This window comes from Lemur catta, chromosome 14 (genome assembly GCF_020740605.2).
Source record: "Lemur catta isolate mLemCat1 chromosome 14, mLemCat1.pri, whole genome shotgun sequence".
Taxonomy (NCBI): Eukaryota; Metazoa; Chordata; class Mammalia; order Primates; family Lemuridae; genus Lemur; species Lemur catta.
Genome location: NC_059141.1, coordinates 58,198,112 through 58,214,498, shown reverse-complemented (window position 1 = coordinate 58,214,498; position 16,387 = coordinate 58,198,112). Strand labels below are relative to the sequence as shown.

The 16,387-nt window shown below is 49.6% G+C and overlaps 1 protein-coding gene across 1 annotated transcript in view; it reads right to left on the bottom strand.

Moving 5' to 3' along the window:
- Positions 1 to 7,855: 7,855 nt before the first annotated feature.
- Positions 7,856 to 16,387, bottom strand: part of GRID1 (glutamate ionotropic receptor delta type subunit 1) — a 668,927-nt gene continuing 660,395 nt past the window's right edge. Inside the window, exon 16 of the mRNA XM_045568241.1 lies at positions 7,856 to 8,571. Within this exon, the coding sequence (XP_045424197.1) occupies positions 8,143 to 8,571 (429 nt within the window). The 3' untranslated portion in view covers positions 7,856 to 8,142. The remainder of the gene's footprint in view (positions 8,572 to 16,387) is intronic.

Sequence of the window (16,387 nt, the reverse complement as noted above, 5' to 3'; positions counted from 1 at the left end):
TCTGGCCTCAGAAGCAAAGGGCCATCACCCCAGGAAGCCCCTAAAGTCTGATGTTTTGCAGAATATGTGGCCATGAACCTCGCTCCTCCGACCATGCTCTAGGGGACTCATCAATGCCTCCACCAGCTGTAGCGATGCTGTCCCCAGGAGCCACCTTCCCATCCACATTTCCTCTTGAGCATCCCGGAAGACGCTGGAGGGCCCTGGCCAGGCAGCTCACAATCCAACCATCCTCGCCAGATGAGCCAAGTGGCTTTTCATTTGCTTTCTGGGAACAATAAGAATTATTACCTGAGAGGGTCTCAGGAACAGAGGGGAGGGCTTGCGTCACTGTCAGCGCCAAGCGAGATAAGAACGAGGTCCATGGCACACATCCCAGTTAAATCGGGGTGGAAATGGAAGTGCCACCTTCCTCTGTCCCGGCAGACCAGCTGGAAGTGGTCTGTGTGCCAGTGTTACGGATGACACGGTTGACTAAGCTCCGAGCCTGAGCAGTTCACACCCAGATGTGAGATGCCACGGGTGCGCAGACCACAAGAGCTACTGTTGATGAGAGCACAGGTGCACGGTCACTTTACCTGCATTGTCCCTGATCCCTGAACCAGCTCAGGACTCAGGATCCACTCTACAGGTGAGGGGATAGAATGGAGGCTCAGAGACAATAGTGACAGGACCAAGGATGCCCATCTCGTGAGTGGGAAAGATCAGATTTTAAGCCAGATTGTCTGACCCCAGTCTGACTTACTGAGTGAGCACTCACTGGGCCAACTGCCTTCCACGAAGGCTATGTGGAAAAATCAATTTGCCATTTAGCAAAGGCAAGCAGGGTCTAGCTTGTCAGGAGCCAGCTCTGCGCTTCCGGATCTGCATAGGCTCTGCAAGAGGCTCAGCTGGCAGAAGAGGAAAGTTTATGAACTGGGAAAGCGTCATTCCAGTGGCCGTGAATCACAGATCGCTCTGTGAATTCATTCTGATCACTTCAAATCCAAGATCACACAGCTGGGAAGTCCAGAGCCAAAATGCAAAACCAGGTCTCACTTATTTTATTGACATTCAGCATTTGTTTAGCATCTGTCTTAGTCCGAGAAATGCAGATTTCTTCTTTCTGGACCCCTCGCCCAGGAAGCCAGGCCTAGGAGAACGGAGCAAGTGCCAACATGTCCCAGGCTCAGTGCTGACGCCTGCATATGTAAAGCAGGAATACAACAGCTCTGCACTCAGGCTGCCCGGGCATCACACCTCTTCACATGTGCTATGATCTGAATGTTTGTGTCCCCTCAAAATGCATATGTTGAAACCCTAACTCCCAAGGTGATGGTCTTAGGAGGTGCGGCCTTTGGGAGGTGATTAGGTCATGAGGACAGGGTCTCATGACTAGGATTAGTGCCCTTAATAAAGAGACCTGGAGAGACTCCTTGCCCCTTCCACCATGTGAGGACACAGCAAGAAGGTGCCATCTGTGAACCACAGAGGGGACCCTCGCCAGACTCCACATCTGCCAGCGCCTTGATCTTGGACTTCTCAGACTTCAGAATTGTTTATAAACCACCCAGTCTATATTATTTTGTCATACAGCAGCCCAAGCTGGGACATCATGCAAGCACACCTCTGAACTTCTCTGAGCCTCATTTTCCTCACTGGCAACTGTGTACCAAAATAGCAGGAACAAATGACACGAGATGATACAGGAAAAGCTCCGGCACAGAGTAAGATTCACTGGCTTGCAGCAGTCATTATGATTACCATGGAATCCTCACAAAACACAAAGGGATAGATACTGTTGTCACAAATACATGAATGAAGCAGTAAGACTCAAAGAAGTAAAAAAGAATGTGCTTAAGATGTCACTACCAGTAAGGGCCAGAAGTAGGATTCCAGTCGGGACCTGGCCAAGTTCAATATACTTTCCTTTGCCCTGTCTTGCCCACCTTCCTACATGCCGGGATCAGGGCAGCAGCATCACCCATGCACCTTGCAGACCCCAGGGGCTAGAGGGACTTTTCCACCTCCGAGTCGGATCTCCAAGGGCCCTATCTGCAATGCATTTCCCACACTCCCTCTTTCTAGCTACTCTTTTGTTTTCCACCTCACATGGGCACCCAAACAGGATGACACCTAAGCACCAATATTGGGAGAGTGCGGTGTGGAGGCCTGCCTGACTTCCAGCTCTTAAGGGCCGTGGCTTCGACCTTTTGTAAGAGAATTTTAAGAATATTTTGAAGATATAAACCCGATTTCTGGAAAAAATACACACATGTACATGCACTCAGCAATTTGCCAAATAATTTTAGGAGGTTCTCAGCCAACTCTGAGGTCTTTGAAGGGATTTGGGGGGAGGAATCTCTGCTCATGGGGAGAATCCCAAAGCTCTTTAAAGCACTAAGTAGCCTTAACTTAGTGCTTCCATTGGTCCAATACACAGTCTACCTTCTGCAGAAGGAGGGGATACTCCTTGGGCCGTCAAGGGGAAGAGGTAGCCTCGGAGGAATAGCCCCTCCTCTGAGCAAACCGGGCCCACCTGAGGCCCCGCCTGGCTGAGGCAGCTCCAGGCAGTAGCAACCCAGCCCGTCTCTGTGGTCTCTGTTAGCTCAGGCTAGCCACAGCCACCACAGGGGTGTGCAAACAGATACTCACCAACCGCCCTGAGGCCACCAGAGAGGAGACAGCAGAAGTGGAGGCTGAGAGACCTGGTGGGCTGGCGACAGTGAAGGTCACAGGTGCGGTGGCGGAGGCAGAGCGGGGCGTACTCCCTGGGAAGGAGAGCCAGCTGCGGGGCGGGAGCACGCGCTAAGGAGTCAGACAGACAGGAAAGCGTGAATCCCAGCACTATCTCTCACCGGCTTTTGAGGACCATGTCTTTTTGAGTTTCAGGTTCCCTATCTATAAATTTGGATAATAATTTCTACCTTGCACTGCTGATTTGAGAATAAGAGAGCATTTATATTTACAGGGTACAGTACAATCCCTGGAACATGATACCTAATCAATACATGGTTGCTGATATGGATATGATACACAGGCATTCTCATTTCAAAGGAGTTAGGATGACTTAGAAAATGTTTGGGACTTCTTTGCATATTTCAGGGATTCTGGTTGAAAATCAGGATGTTAGAGCAAGAGACTGATGACAGAGGAGGGTTCGCTGTGCACGCCAGGCGGCCTGGCAGGAGAGAGGCCACTTTGCAGGAGGTGTGCCTCCCTGCGCGGTGGCTGATTGCAGAGAACTGCTTGGCTGATTATTGCATTGAGACTGTGCACTGGACAGGGAAGCTCTGAAACAGCCTCTTTTCTCTGTTTTTGAGCTCTGATGAGCAGGTTTCCACCTGCTTGTGTCACCAAAGTGCATTGCTGTGTGCTTTTTAAACTCTTCATGCATGTGCCTGATATGGTTAGTGTATCTGCAAGGACCTGAGTGTTTGTGCACAGGCATGTGCCTGTGTGTATCTGTGTCTGTGTATATTTATTTTGAGTGTCGATAAGTCTCAATGTGTTGGCAAATATTTTGTTTTCCTCTGAGTTTGTACACCTCTGAGTTGCCCCTGGCAACTGTATGCTTGAACCTGCCAGCAACTGAGCTCTCCTGGGGTCACATTTGATCGCTCAACCTAAGTGATCCAGGCCTGTCTGTTGCCCCCACTTCCAGATCCCGCACTGGCCTTTGCAGACTTCTGTAGCTGGCGTTTCATTTCTGTTTTTGTTGTTTTGGAGCGAGAGAGAATTTCTGCTATCCTTGGAGCTCAGTGCTCAATATCAAGTTCAGAGGTGACAAGATAAAATCTAAGGGGGTGAGCAGAGATTACAGAAAAATGTTCCTTCTTCTTTTGTAGGAGGTGACTAGTAGCTCACCTGATTTATCTGAAATAGGTTCTCTTCTTTCATAAAAAAAAATCTCTTCTGACTAAACACTGAGAGACAAAATAAATAAATAAGCAATGATTAAAGTTACTGGCACAGAAAAGTGTGACTTAATCTGAAGTTTCTTGGTATGAAGGATGAGTATGATAAGAATCAGACATAGTTTTGTGCATTCAAAACAGCTAATGGCATGAAATAAAAGAATGTTTTGGATATAAAAAATGTTACACTAGGAACAAAAGCATTATCTCTTTTATTATGTCCATAGCATTGAAAGGTCAGCTAAAAGTTTTTTGATCTTTTATCTCATCTTCTGTTGCCAAAGCTAGGAGCACAAAACAAGGCTTTAGTTCAGACATAGATGCGAATTCGTGAGCATTACCTGTGGGAGTGAAGGGTGCCTGAAAACATAGGGCAGAGGCACTTTTAAGTCACCCCTTAGCCTTGGAAACAGAAAGTCATGCAGAGACTGGAGTTATCCATTAGACACTGTCCATCTCTATTATTAAATAAAACATTTAATTATATTTAAAATATGATTAAATTTAATATTTTAAAATATTTAATAACATTACTGTCATTTATTTTTAAATGGAGTGGTTAGTAAATGAACCCCACATTCCTCTTTGTCATCATGGGCTTTGGGTCCGGTGCTCTTTTCTTCTTCAATGCGTCCTGAGCTTTAAAGAAGATTCGAGAGCTTGAAAACACAAATTTTAGGTAGGAAATTAGTTTCGCCTGGGCATGATTTGGGGGTTTTCGAACTTAGGAACTGGGTAGATTTCTTAAGAAAATAGAGACCTTTGGGCAACCCTGCAGCTGCTCCTTCCCAGCTCCATCTGTCTGCTTAGATAGTCCGGGGGGCCTGTCCCCTGATCCCCACCCCCAGTCTGAGAAGCCCCTCGTTGGCTCAGGGGCAGAAGAACTAGGGCCGTTCCCCTCTCGGTTCCCGGGAGATGAGATCTTGCTCATGGAAACCAGCCTCCTCCTCAGGTCAGCCCTGCTGAGGGGTCGGTTCCCCCTCGAAGTCCCAAAAGTCAGAGGGGGACTCTGCGATGTCAGAGGCGTCCGGGGGCCAGACCCAGGCTGGTGACTCCAGGCCTGTGAGATGACAGAGAATGTGGGATGTCCAATGGGAAAAGGCACCCACAGACCCCATGAGGGCCAGATATTGAAAAGCTAAGCTGTGGGTCCTCTAAGAAGGACAATCCCTTAGCCCAGGGACCTAAGCGCTTGGAAGCGACTTATCTGACATCGGAGTGAGTATAGAGATGAGAGAAGAAACAAAGCCAGCCGACAATTACAAGGATGTTCACTCTATCAGGCCACGGGGACACTTCTCTATGTCTCATGGCACAATTCTCAAGTGTTCCAAGAACTTAGCATTTCAAAGAAAATTATTGTGTTAACCAAAATGTAGAACTGTTGCATGGCCTGTCTCTCACCCGGTCCCCTGCTTGGTGTCAGGGGACTCTGGACGCACACACACTGGGGGAGGAGGACGTGCCCCAGCTCCAGGCATATCTGAGACCCACTTGGTGAGAGGAGTTTCCCTCATGCTGTCCACGCCAAGGGGACAGATTTCAGCTGGTGACCTCAGCTTGCCCGGATACGAGCAGACAGCATTTCTCCATCCCAGAGAATAAGAGCGTAGGGAGCAAAGACAAGATTTATTATTAAACAACTTTAATCCAAATGCTGATTATTATTTGCAGTGTCTGAAGGCACAAAATATACCTAAAATGTATGGAATAGTCTAAACAGAGTTATAAATCCAAAGAGCAAAGCATGAAAAAAAGATACATTCTGAGCTGACACAGAAATCTGAGTTGGGAAGATTTTTTTTTTTTTCTAGAGAACTTGCTTGAATATCAATCATTTCCCCTCACGCCAAGGGTAGAAAATTAAAAAAATAATAATAACACAAACATGGTGAAGAATAATACCATGAAGGGTTGAGGATTTGTATAAGCAGAATACTTTCCTCTAGAAGATGCTATCTCTCTCTCTCTCTCTCTTTCAGACACACACACACACACACACACACACACACACACACACACACTCTGCATCTCTTTCTTTCTTCTCCCTGGCACCTGTTCTAAGCAAAGCCATCCAAGAGGACAACATGCTATACCCCAGAAGACAGGTCATCTCAAGGGAAAACAAAGCAGACTTAGGTGTGAGATAAGGCAATGAAACCAGAGTTTGATTAAAAAAATAGAGAGAGATATATATGAAAGATTGACCATCCAGGGCAGGGCCCCCAAAGTGCTGATGGAAAACAAAGCCTCCTCTTTTTCGGGGTGATGGCAGACTACCAGGCACGCCTGGCTCCAAGCTCCACACATCATGATTGGTAAGATGTCAATGGATTACCTTGGTAGCACGAACATCAAGCCATTCTCAGCACCCAGAGATAAATAACATAATTATAAACACTCTCTTCCCCAGGGTGCTTTCAGCTGACTGTGTGATGTGGCCATTCCTTACTGCTCAATCATGTCACTCAGGACTTTAGGAAAGAAATCAATCCTGGGCTAGTTATCACCCTCATAAATACCTCTCTCGAGTACCTCTACAAAGCTGTAAGAGAGGCGATCGATAGGGCTTTGTATTTCTCCATGACCACACACCAGGCTCTCAGCTCCCTGATTGCTGCTGGGGGCGGAGGTGGGAGCCCCAGAACCTCTGTGCCAAAGTGGGCTTCATGCTCCATCCTGACAGAATCACCTTTGCCTTTAGGAGAGCAACGGAAGTGATACGGCTCAGATTCCTCCAATTCCACTCCTGATGGCTCTTTCCTGGTCCTACAGTTCGGTTGCCCCAGAAAGGGCACTGGCCGAAGGTGGGGCTGTTAGATTGTCCTAACCTTATGACACTGGGTTTCCTGGCAGGTTTACCAGCACAGGGACAGGCCTGGGAATCGCAGAGTATATGGGATCTCTCAGTGGAGAAGGTCCTTGCTTTGGGGCCGGATCACTGCTTGAGGCCTCCTGGTCTGGAGAACGTGGTGAAATGCGGAGAGAGGGTCTGCGGGGTGATGTCTGGCAGAACAGCTGCAGGATTCTCAGCCCAGAGACGCGCCTTTGCTTTTGGGGCCACAAGCAACTTCCCTGCAGGGGTGGGGGTGGGAGTTACCTGTTTCACATCACACACAGTCATGTTTCTCTCCTAATGGCCAAGGCCTTTTCCTACCTGAACAAACAGTGTCCCCTTTCTCTCCCCATCAACTAATCCACTCAGCTGGGACAACTGTCCCAACTCCTTCCAACAAGATCCTTTCCCTTGAAACAGCAGAGCCTTTACTCCCTGCGTCTGTGACCACACTTCCCTCTCACTCGGGCCCACGGGCCCAAATCCAAGGGAAAAGTCTTCCCCTAGCCGGCTTCTTGTCCCACGGCCACACCTGGACCACACAACCAGCCACACCTCGCATCTCTCTGTCCCACGGACCTTCCACCAGGCCGAGCCCTCCTCTGCCCCGCCTCCCTGAGGCAGTGATGGGGCCTGCCCTCCTCCCCCTTATTCTACCACCTGTTGATTCTTCTAATGTGGGAAAGAAAGTAAAAAACAAGGCCAACAGGATGACGCTAGAACACACTGGCCCTCAGAGACTGTTACCTCAATATGGGCAGCTTCTCTCAGGCCCATGGGGCAGGTGCACACTGCAGTACACTGTGACACACAGTGAGGTCACCATCTCGTCCCAGATTGCCCGGGACTGTCCAGGACACCTCTGCAGTCTCAGGCTACCAGGAGCAGCTGACCACCCTACAGCACAGCGACCCAACCGGCCAGCCCACGCCGGCCCAGACTCAGTCTTTACCTAGAACGGGGGCCAGGAGCAAAGGACGGGGTCAGGAAGCCGGGGGACAAGGCAGCAGACGGCATGTGGGGCGCATCTTCCTTCTCCCCCAGCGGGAAGGGGGCTCCTTATCTGCTCACCCTTCCTGCCCTCAGAAAGGCCCGGAACGGGGGCTCCTTTGGCACTTCAGAATGATCACAAGGAATTTGCCTTTTTATTCATATAGAACAAAATTTACAAAGTCATTCATACAGTTTTTGTGTTTTGTTTTTTTTTTACTGACTTCGAAAATTGGGAATATTCAAAATACACTTTTACCCCACTCCATTCTGTCATTATTTACACATATGTACAAGAAAAATGAAAGAGTCTCTGTGTGTGTGTGTGCGTGTGTGTGGTCTGTGTTGTCATTTTCTTGTATTAAAAAGCTCTGCTGGTCGGGTGGGTGGGTGGGGGCGGGCGGGAGGGCAGGCGCGCGGTCAGATGGAGGTGCCGTGGGAGGTGTCCAGAGCCTCTGGAAGGACGCCTCCAGGCACGGGCTGGAAGGACATGGGGATGGGGGTCTTCACCGGGCTCTGCCGGAACAGCCCCCCGTTGGGCGACCTGTGTTTGCACTGCATGGAGGGCATGGTGGCCGAGCTGCTCAGCGGCAGTGGCAGGTTGCTGCTGGGCCCTGCCGAGAGTGTCCGGCTCGTGGCATGGCTGCTCTGCTCCGGCAGGAAGGTGCTGACCGACAGCTGGGTGTTCTGGTACTCCCGCGTCGGCTCCAAGGCCTGGCTGGGGGCCAGGCCCCCCATCTCCAGGGCCGAGAGCTCGATGGACGCGGGGGAAATCTGCTTGTGAGCAATGTCTTCATCCATCAGGCTGTTCATGCGCCGGTGGACCTGCTCCAGATTCACCTCTTTGTCCTGGAGGGAGAGCAGAGAGGTCAGGTCAACCCCGAACGGTGGGCCCAGGCTGGCGTGCCACAAACTCCGGCTGTCTGAAGACCCCAGGCCTGTTCAGCCTGTGGGATTGTGGGTGAGCACCCTGCACCCCCCATGCTCACAGCTCCCCTCAACGGCACGGCCTGCCCGCAGCTGTCTGGGGAGCCACAGGCTAGGACCTAACCCCCGGAGCAAAGGCCCTGCCAGCAGGCCCTGGTGCATCCCGCCTCCGCACACGCAGAGGTGACCTTGGGACAAGATGCTTTGAAGAGCTGGAAGAAACAGAAGGGAAAGAAAGAGTCCCACGGGAATACAGGGACTGGTCCTTGAGCCCTTGGCATGCCCCATGCATTGGCCCTTTGAGTCACAAGTCTGAAAGACTCGGGGTGATCATTCCTGCCTTACACAAAAGGAGGCTTAGGTTTGGGCAGGTCCGGTGATCTCCTGAGAGTCACAAGCCCCACAGTGTTGTTAGAGGCAGCCCAGAAGCCTGGAGCAGGAGAGAGTCCTGCCTCACCTGTGTGCACCTCTTCAGACATGCAGGGAGGGGGACATGTCCCTGTCTGGAAGGCTAGTGGGACAGAGGTTTCAGGCTGAGGAGGACGGATGGGGAGGGTGAAGGAAGGGACTTCCCCAGGGTCAGCTGACTCCTGTGTCCTGGGGGTTTGAGGGTCCCTAAGTGGGTGTTCCTCAAACCCCACCATCGTGGGTGGCATCACAGGAAACTGTTTGCTTTGTTCATTTATTTATTTGCTTAAGAAAGAAAATAAAACAGAATATTCCTTCCAAATACTTTATGAGTTGCCTATAATGTCCGAATAAATCAAGAAACATGATGCATCTCCTTCCTTGGTTTCCCCCCAGTGAGGTGGGACACAGGCCCAGGTGCCCAGCAGAGGAGCCGTGTAAGCTCCCGGTGAGGCCGAAGCTGCAGTCCTGCAGTGGGCAGCATGGGTGCTGCCATGCCCGGCATGGGGGTGACTGCAGCCCATCCCTCCCTCAGGTCAGACTCCAAGAGAAAGACAGCATCAAAGCTCAGCCCTAAGACGCAGCCCCATAGGCGGTCTGATGTTGACATCACATGTTGGAGAAAGGAACCTACCCCCTGCCAACCTTGTAAGTGAATGAAAAACACCGGGAAATTTAGAAGCCCTGAATATGATTTCATAAGGAAAAGAAGGAGCCATGTGAGTTGAAGGCCATTCCAGTGACCGCTCTGAGCTCCTGTGGGGCTGGAGGGAGGGGATTTCCCCTAGGAGGTCACCTGAGGGATGGGCATGTGTCCCCCAGATGAAGGCACCAGCCACAGGGCTCACCCCATGAAGGCTGAACCCAGAGTTTCTCAGGCAAGCAGGTGAGGTGCTCTGCAATTCACGCCTTGCCACGGTGCCCCCTGGCATGGAGAAGGCGGGACCACTGCTCTCCACACCTGTGTGAGTTCATGGCTGGCACACAGAGCGTGGTTTTGGGAGGAACACCTCCTGTTGTTCCCAGAAACTTCCCCAGGACAAGAAAACTGACAACTCCCATATGGCGATGGAGAACTCATTCTGGGCAGGGGGACATCTGAGCATAGGAGAGCCGGCTGGATTGAGGGAGGAGCAGACTACGGGATGTGGCTCTGTGTCACAGGTGGGGAGGACAGCAGGAACCACCGGCACAGCCTCAGAGGCAGAGCCAAGATCCCAGTGACCTGAAGCCCCACACAAGCAGGGCTCAGCCCATTGGTGCTGGGAGCCCCTCTCTGAGTTGAGGGCACCGCTGGGCGGCAAGCGTCAGGGGTGAAATTGAGGGACACGGCTGGAGAATACCATGCCTCTACCTTGGTCGGCTAAATATTGTTCACACAGTGCTTTCACTGACTCCTTCAAAAGTTTGTAAAATATGTAACAAATCAGATTCAAGTTCTTTTCCTAATTACCTTACACCATGGTTAAGCTGGCTCTGGGTAACTTTGCCCCTTTTTGTGTGTTTTATTTGTTTTGTTTTCATTTTTGCATGCGAAACTATTTTTACTAGTATTTTATAACTATTATTTTGAGTGGCTTGGACTTCTTCCTAAAGAAGTCCGTGGCTTATTTGCTTTTAGGGAACGACTATTCCTGCGGGGTAACAGTTTGGCAGGTGACCTCCCTACCTAGCCAAGAAACAGAATCATGACCCAAACAAGGACAGTAGAATTAAATCTGAATCCTGAACAAAGAGAAAAAAAGACAGAAAATGACTGGTGCTTCATCTGTTCCAGCAGCAGTGCCCCACCAAACTTTCTCTTTTCTTTTTTACTATTTCAGCATATTATGGGGGTACATAAGTTTAGGTTACATATATTGCCCTTGCCCCCCACACCCCACCGAGTCAGAGCTTCAAGTGTGTCCATCCCCCAGACAGTGCGCATCGCACTCATTATGTATGTATACACCCATCCCCTCCCCCCCACATCTGCCTGACACTCGATCAATGTTATTCCTAAATGTGCTCTTAGGTGATGATCAGTGAAACCAATTTGATGGTGAGTACATGTGGTGCTTATTTTTCCGTTATTGGGATACTTCACTTAGTAGAATGGGTTCAAGCTCTATCCAGGAGAACATAAGAGATTCTATATCCCCATTATTTCTTACAGCTGAGTAATACTCCATGGTATACATATACCACATTTTATTAATCCACTCATGTAGTGATGGGCACTTGGGTTGCTTCCATATCTGTGCAATTGTGAATTGTGCTGCTATAAACATTCGGGTGCAGATGTCTTTTTTATAGAACGTCTTTTGTTCTTTTGGGTAGATGCCCAATAATGGGATTGCTGGATCAAATGGTAGGTCTACTTGTATCTGTTTAAGGTATCTCCACATTGTTTTCCACAGAGGTTGCACTAGTCTGCAATCCCACCAGCAGTGTATGAATGTTCCTGTTCTCTGCATCTGCACCAACATTTATTGTTTTGGGAGTTTTTGATAAAGGCCATTCTCACTGGAGTTAAATGATATCTCATTGTGGTTTTGATTTGCATTCCCCTGATGATTAGAGATGTTGAGCATTTTTCCAAAGCAGACAAAAACATACTCTGGGGGAAAGAATCCTTGTTCAATAAATGGTGCTGGGAAAACTGGACAGCCACATGTAGAAGACTGAAACAGGACCCACACCTTTCACCTCTCACAAAAATCAAATCACGGTGGATAACAGACTTAAACCTTAGGTGTGAAACTATTAGAATTCTAGAAGAAAATGTGGGAAAGGCTCTTATAGACATTGGCCTAGGCAAAGAATTTATGAGGAAGACCCCAAAGGCAATCACAGCAACAACAAAAATAAATAAATGGGACCTGATTAAATTAAAAAGCTTCCGCACAGCCAAAGAAACTGTCACGAGAGTAAACAGACAACCTACAGAATGGGAAAGAATTTTTGCGTACTACACATCCAATAAAGGACTGATAACTAGAATCTATTTAGAACTCAAGAAAATCAGCAAGAAAAAAATCAAACAACCCTATAAAAAAGTGGCCAAAGGACATGAATAGAAATTTTCCCACCAAACTTTCTTGTCCACGGCTATGGTCTTGGTGCCTGGGTCCTAGGCTTCTGGACAAGCCCCGACACCTGTTCGTCACCAAGCCTGAGTCCCCAGCCCCTTCAGTGCTGCTATGGGCCCTGATATAGCTCCTTTGTCTGCATCAGCCAAAGTCAGTGCCACAACCATTCTGGTAAATATTTGCATCTACAGGGGATTTTCATTTCAAAATATATGAAAGGCCCAAGACTGGTACCAGAGACCCTGAAAGCTGGAGAAGTTCAGGGAGAATTTCAGATACTTTTAAGGTTTAATAATATAACCTTCCCTTCTCTTTGCAGCCAGCAAAGCTTGGAGAAGGCTGGACAGGCCAGGCGTCCTCACCGGCAGACTGTCATTTCCAGGGAAGGAAAACTTAGGAGCAGGTGTTCCTGGGGCTCATTGGAAGAACTAGTTAGTTGCATAATCTTGCCTTTTCCTCACTTCTACCTTCCCTATAAGACTTTAAGGACCTGTTTAGGGATGGAAAGAAATAAAGATTAAGAGTGGACTAATTTGAAGTGGGGAACAAGTGTCTTGGTTGCAGCTATACACATTCTGGATCCTGGAGGGTGGAAGAGAGGGCCTGGCCTTTTGTTAAGAGCCAACCGAGGGCTGGGCCAGGGCAGGTGTTCAGCAGCCACTCCTCTTTTTGCCAGTGTTTGGAGAGAGGGGAAGGTTAACATCCTGCCCAAGAAGGCCACAGGGAGGCAGGAAGTTGAAAGTGGGGGGCAGAGAAAGGATCCCTCCCTACCTAATGCCAGAGAAACAAGCGTATGGAAAGGTTCGGGGAAGACAGACAAGTGAGAGTCCTCTGAAGGAAACTGTGAGCAAGGGTGGTCCCTGTGCTGGATGCCTTCGCCACTGGGGTGCAGGGGACAGGAGGCTGAGGGTGGTGGGCTGCACGTGGACGGGCTCAGGCACCAGGCTGAACACGTGCAGCTGGAAGGAGTGGCTCAGGCAGTACCAAAGCATGTGGAATGGGACAGTGTGTGGAGATGGCCAGTTACCTTCGAGTCGGTATCTCTAAAGGATGAGCTCGAATGAGTGAACAGTTTCTTTAACCCATATATTCGTTTTCTTTGCTTCCAATAAAGAACAGAGGAAGCAGCTCCAAGGACTGCAAAGCGATGCACTGTGAATCAAGTCCTGATCACAGTGACTCATTAGTCTCTACACTCTCCACGTCAGGACGCACAGAAAATGTCCACGCCCAATGAACAAATTTCCAGGGAGAGCTTCCCACCCCAAATGACTGCCAAGAATTCTATCCTCCCCATACCAGTGGGGCCTCATTCTATTCAAACTCCATTACTCCTGGTAGCTACAACACTAACACAAACCCAGGGAGAAGGCGCCATCACAAGCCTCCTCCGTTAGCTGTTTAACTGGACAAGAAAATGAGTAGAACTACAGCAAATACCTCCCTATCTGTTCTGGAAAAACAACGCAGCTGGATGCTAAGTCTCACAAGGTGTGCTCTTGGCTCCCTGCTCCTGCTGCTGCCTATGGGGGCCAGAGGTGAGATGCAGGGGACCGGAGAAGACCACCTTGTTTGGAAGACAAGCATGGTCTTCTTGTATGAATTGGGGCCACAGATTTAGCGCACGTAAAGTGATGTCTAGCTGCGCCTCTGCGAGTCCAGCCGGGGAAAGAGGAGGCAGGAGTAATCAGCCTACTCAAGGAAAGAGGCAGGAGTGGTTTGAGTAATTATCTATCTTTTAGACAAAATGGTGTATTCTATTATGTCATGCAAATTCAAATGGGCTTTCTTTTAATGTGAACTACATCAGTTTACAGCCTCATTATCCCCAGGTTCAGTGTTCAGCCAGTTAATGACAGCTGTGGAAGGAGACTTGGAAACTTATTGCTGCCTTCATTAATTTGCCATAGGTAACTGACCTAGTCAAACATCCCTGAATATGACATAAAATTCACTGACTGTGTTTACCCAGGAATCCGGCTGCATCCCGGCTCTGTGTTTCTCACCCCGTGTTAAACACGAAGACAGATGCACCAGCAGAGGTTACTGGGGAACCTCTTCCAGGCATTGTCTTGCAGAGAGATAAAGTTCTGTAATTAAGCCTCTGTTCACCAATGTGGAAATAATACAGTGTATTGGAAAACGGTAATTAACTAAACTATCATCTCTGTAACAGCCTGTGACACGTGGGACTCATTAGAACTGATTTTGTTTGGAGTCCAACGGCTCCTACTTTAAGTTGGGCAGAAACAAAACTAGAGATGAGAGACTTCCCACCTGATGGGGACGGCTGTTGGCAGCATTCTCCTGTTACCACCGAGATCAACCAGGTGGTAAATGAGACCCAGTGGCTGGGAGAGATGCCACCAACATGATCTTTTTAAGTGATGCTCCAAATACTTGCCCGACCCCAGTGGGCTGGGCTGGGAGTCTGAGTGCAATGGCCAGGTGAGAGCGAAGGAGCCGGACGCTAAGTCAGTGCAGTGATCTTGGGAGAGGGTGGACAGTTTCCCAAAGCAGCAGCAGAAAGAGTTCTGCTCAGCTCAGTTATAGACTGTGTAGGAGGGGGCAACGAGGGGGCCCAACATCGCCTCGCCTCATAGGCGGGAGCAGCAGGTATACAGACTGAGTTGAGGCTAGGGCTAAAGTGACTTGCTCAAGGTCACATGATGCCACAGTAAGTGGAGCATCAGGACCAGAGCTCACATCTCCCAGGCTCCAAAGCCTGGGCTCTTTCCCACTACACCAATGTGGCCGACAACACAGGTGCCTCATGCTATTCAAATTCCATTACTCCCAGTAGCTTTCTCACCTTGGAAGGTTGGTGGAGATCAGCAGTTTTCCTCCTTGGGAGGATATCAGAAGCACAAGTGGAGATTTTAGAAATGATATAGCCCAGATCTCCCTAATTTGACCCGTTGGGACCCAAGCATATGTACTTCTAAAAGGCTCCAGAATTAATCACCTCTGATGTGCAGCCAGAATTGAAAGCCATTGATCCAGCTGCAATGATTGCACAACAGTTTAACATTAATAACGTTTTCTTTATCGGAGCCCAGACTGGTTCATTCATTCAATAAACACTTTTGAGCTACTGCTACCAGATGAACTAATGTTCTTGGTAAAGCATCCATCTTGGTCCCTGGCACACAGAAGGTGCTCAATACTTCAATTATATTCATCACCCCTTAACGAGAGCTTCCACTGTTCCGAAGAGTGGGCAAATTGATGGGCATGCAGGGGTAAGGAGGCTCAGGCAGCCTGGATGCAGAGACAGGCAGGTAAACAATTACTGCCACGTGGAATCACACCCAGTTAGGGAGGCAGCCGGCGGCGGCAGGCAGGGAAGGCTTTGCCAGTGAGCTGCTTTTGAGATGGACAGTGGCCTGTGATAAATGTTCCGTGCCTTCTTGCTGGAAGGCCCTGGGCAGAGGGGTGAGATACGCATGCTCACTACCCTCACCCTCATGCCAAGGCGTCCGATCTCGGCAGCTCAGCTGTCAGGCCAGGCCCACTTTCCGACACAAGAGAGAGACTGCAGTTCAGAGCATGTGAATGTCTAGCCAGGAGCCAGGAGGCTGGCCCAGGGAAGAACACTGTGTCACATTCTTCATTCCCCAAACCCTCTGGAAAATGCTACATAGGAACAAATGCTCATGCACACACCTAGTGGAAAGTAGGGTGCCCCGGCCCTTAGACGAGCCTGCATCTGGGAGGCAGCAGGTGAGCAGAGGCAGACACATCATTCCCACCCCAGCTCTGCCCTTGCCACTCTGAGTCCCCTTTCTCCATGGCTAAGGACGCCTTCTTTGAATGCTGTTGAAGAGGGACGAGAAGATAACACACAATCTGCCCGGCTCAGGGAAGGAGCCCTAAGGTGCGCTTTGCCTCCCCGTATTCCTCAGGGCTTTGGGCAGGAGCGGCCCCTGGGCTACCACTCCCCAAGCAATCCCTGGGCCAGATACCTCCTTAAGTCACTTTACACACCATCCCTTGTTGAATCTGCAGTGCCGCACTGTGGGATTGGCATAAATGAAGAAGGGAAAAGTGTAGAAGAGAAAAATCTTTACATGCAGTTGAAGAAGGTGTCAATGGAGTAGAGGCAAAGAAAGGTGTGGAGTGGAGGGGCCCCAGGTCCAGTCCTCCATGGAGAGCCGTGCCTGGGGCCACGCCTACAGATGCTGGCCCACGGCCTGGAGCAGAGAGGCCTCCTGGCCACGCTGGCCTCTATCAGCTCCTGTCTGTGACAGACACAGGGC